At 44.8% G+C, this 1,447-nt stretch overlaps 1 protein-coding gene across 1 annotated transcript in view; it reads left to right on the top strand.

Moving 5' to 3' along the window:
• Nucleotides 1–879: 879 nt before the first annotated feature.
• The window catches only part of STK31 (serine/threonine kinase 31), a 174,147-nt gene continuing 173,579 nt past the window's right edge, over nucleotides 880–1,447 (top strand). The window contains exon 1 of the mRNA XM_007946528.1: nucleotides 880–929. Within this exon, the coding sequence (XP_007944719.1) occupies nucleotides 880–929 (50 nt within the window). The remainder of the gene's footprint in view (nucleotides 930–1,447) is intronic.

The following is a 1,447-nucleotide window of genomic DNA, read 5'->3' as shown; positions in this document are numbered from 1 at the left end:
ACTGTGTAATTACATTAACATCAAGTTCCAGAAAGTGCAAGGTGATATATAGTGATAAAGTGTGTATCAGTGGTTACTTTATGGGAGCAGGTATAATTACAAAAAAGCATGAGGAGACTTGAGATAATGGAAATATTTGTTATCTTGATTGTGGAGATAAATTCAGTTGTGTACAGATGTCTGCTCTTATAAAATTGTGTGCTTTAAATATGTGCAGTTTATTGCATGTTAATTATACCTCCATCAAACTTAAAAAAATTGGAGATCTCATTCGTGCAAGGTTTGCCACGAGGTGTAATATCTGGATGTAATTGCACAGCTAAGATACAGTTTTTTTTTTTTTCCCCCCTGCCTTAATGTGAAAAAGCTGCAATGCTGGAGTTGCAGATGCTAGAGATGGATTCAGAAATGCTTATAGAGCTTCTAATTTGAAAAGCTAATTATCACTCACAAAAATCATTTTCCCCTTTCTAACCTGTAAAAGGAATGTTGGAATTTAGCTGTTTTAAAATTTAAATAAATGTGAGCAATTAGTAAAGACCACAAATTCACTCTCTTACATAATTATCGCCCCCAGATGCACGACACCTAGAAGACGCCAGCACGCAGTTTTTGTGCTCAGCTCTTAGCCTGCGTGGTAGTTACCAGCAAGCATCGCACCCCGACGTGCCCCCCACTCCTTCACACTTCTAACTTCATGCCTGAGGTCTTGGCAGCCCGGCGAGGGAAGCAGGGACACCAACAAACAGGTGATGGCGAGCAGTAACGAGTGCGCAGGCGCAGTGTGAGAAACCGCCTGGGCGTGCGCGGTAAGGATCTGCACGTGCGCTGCAGCGGGCTGTGGACTTCTAGTGGCAGACCGAGGGCTGAGGGCTCGCCATGTGGGGCCGGGGTCGCTTCACTAGAGGGTCTGCGGTGGAAAGTGTGAGGTCAGTAGTAGTTCTTGTGCAGGTGTGAACAAGCGGCACTTCAGGGATCCTTTAGGCCGCTTCAAAAATCGTAGTTTCGTCACTAGTTATAGTGTAGGTTTCCAAATCTGGGGCAAGGCCCGTTTCTTGGCCTTTCTGCGTCTGTGAGATCCCCGCCGCAGCTGGGGGTGAAAGGCACCTTGATTGTGCGTGTGATACTGAGGGGCAAAACTGGCTTGCAAATAACTTGAATATGAGTATTCTTAGCACGGGACACATAGGCCTAAACTGGGGTGAAATTCACTCTTTCCTTCCCTTTCTGAAAATTCTGTGCTTAAATTTTAAAACTCTTAACAAAGTAAGAGGAGCTCTGGTGGCGTAGTGCCAGAGACATTTGCTAATCAGAAAGCTGGCGGTTCAAACCTACCAGCCACTCCTCAGAAGGAAGGTCGGGCAATCTACTTATGTAGTAATACCAAGGAGGGGTCCTATGAGTTGGAGACGACTGGAGGGCAGTGAGTTTTTTTTTTTTTTTTTTT

Source organism: Orycteropus afer, unplaced genomic scaffold, assembly GCF_000298275.1.
Source record: "Orycteropus afer afer isolate SDZICR_OR568_19922 unplaced genomic scaffold, OryAfe1.0 scaffold00008, whole genome shotgun sequence".
NCBI lineage: Eukaryota > Metazoa > Chordata > Mammalia > Tubulidentata > Orycteropodidae > Orycteropus > Orycteropus afer.
Note: the sequence above shows the minus strand (reverse complement) of the source record. Positions and strands in the feature narration are given on the sequence as shown.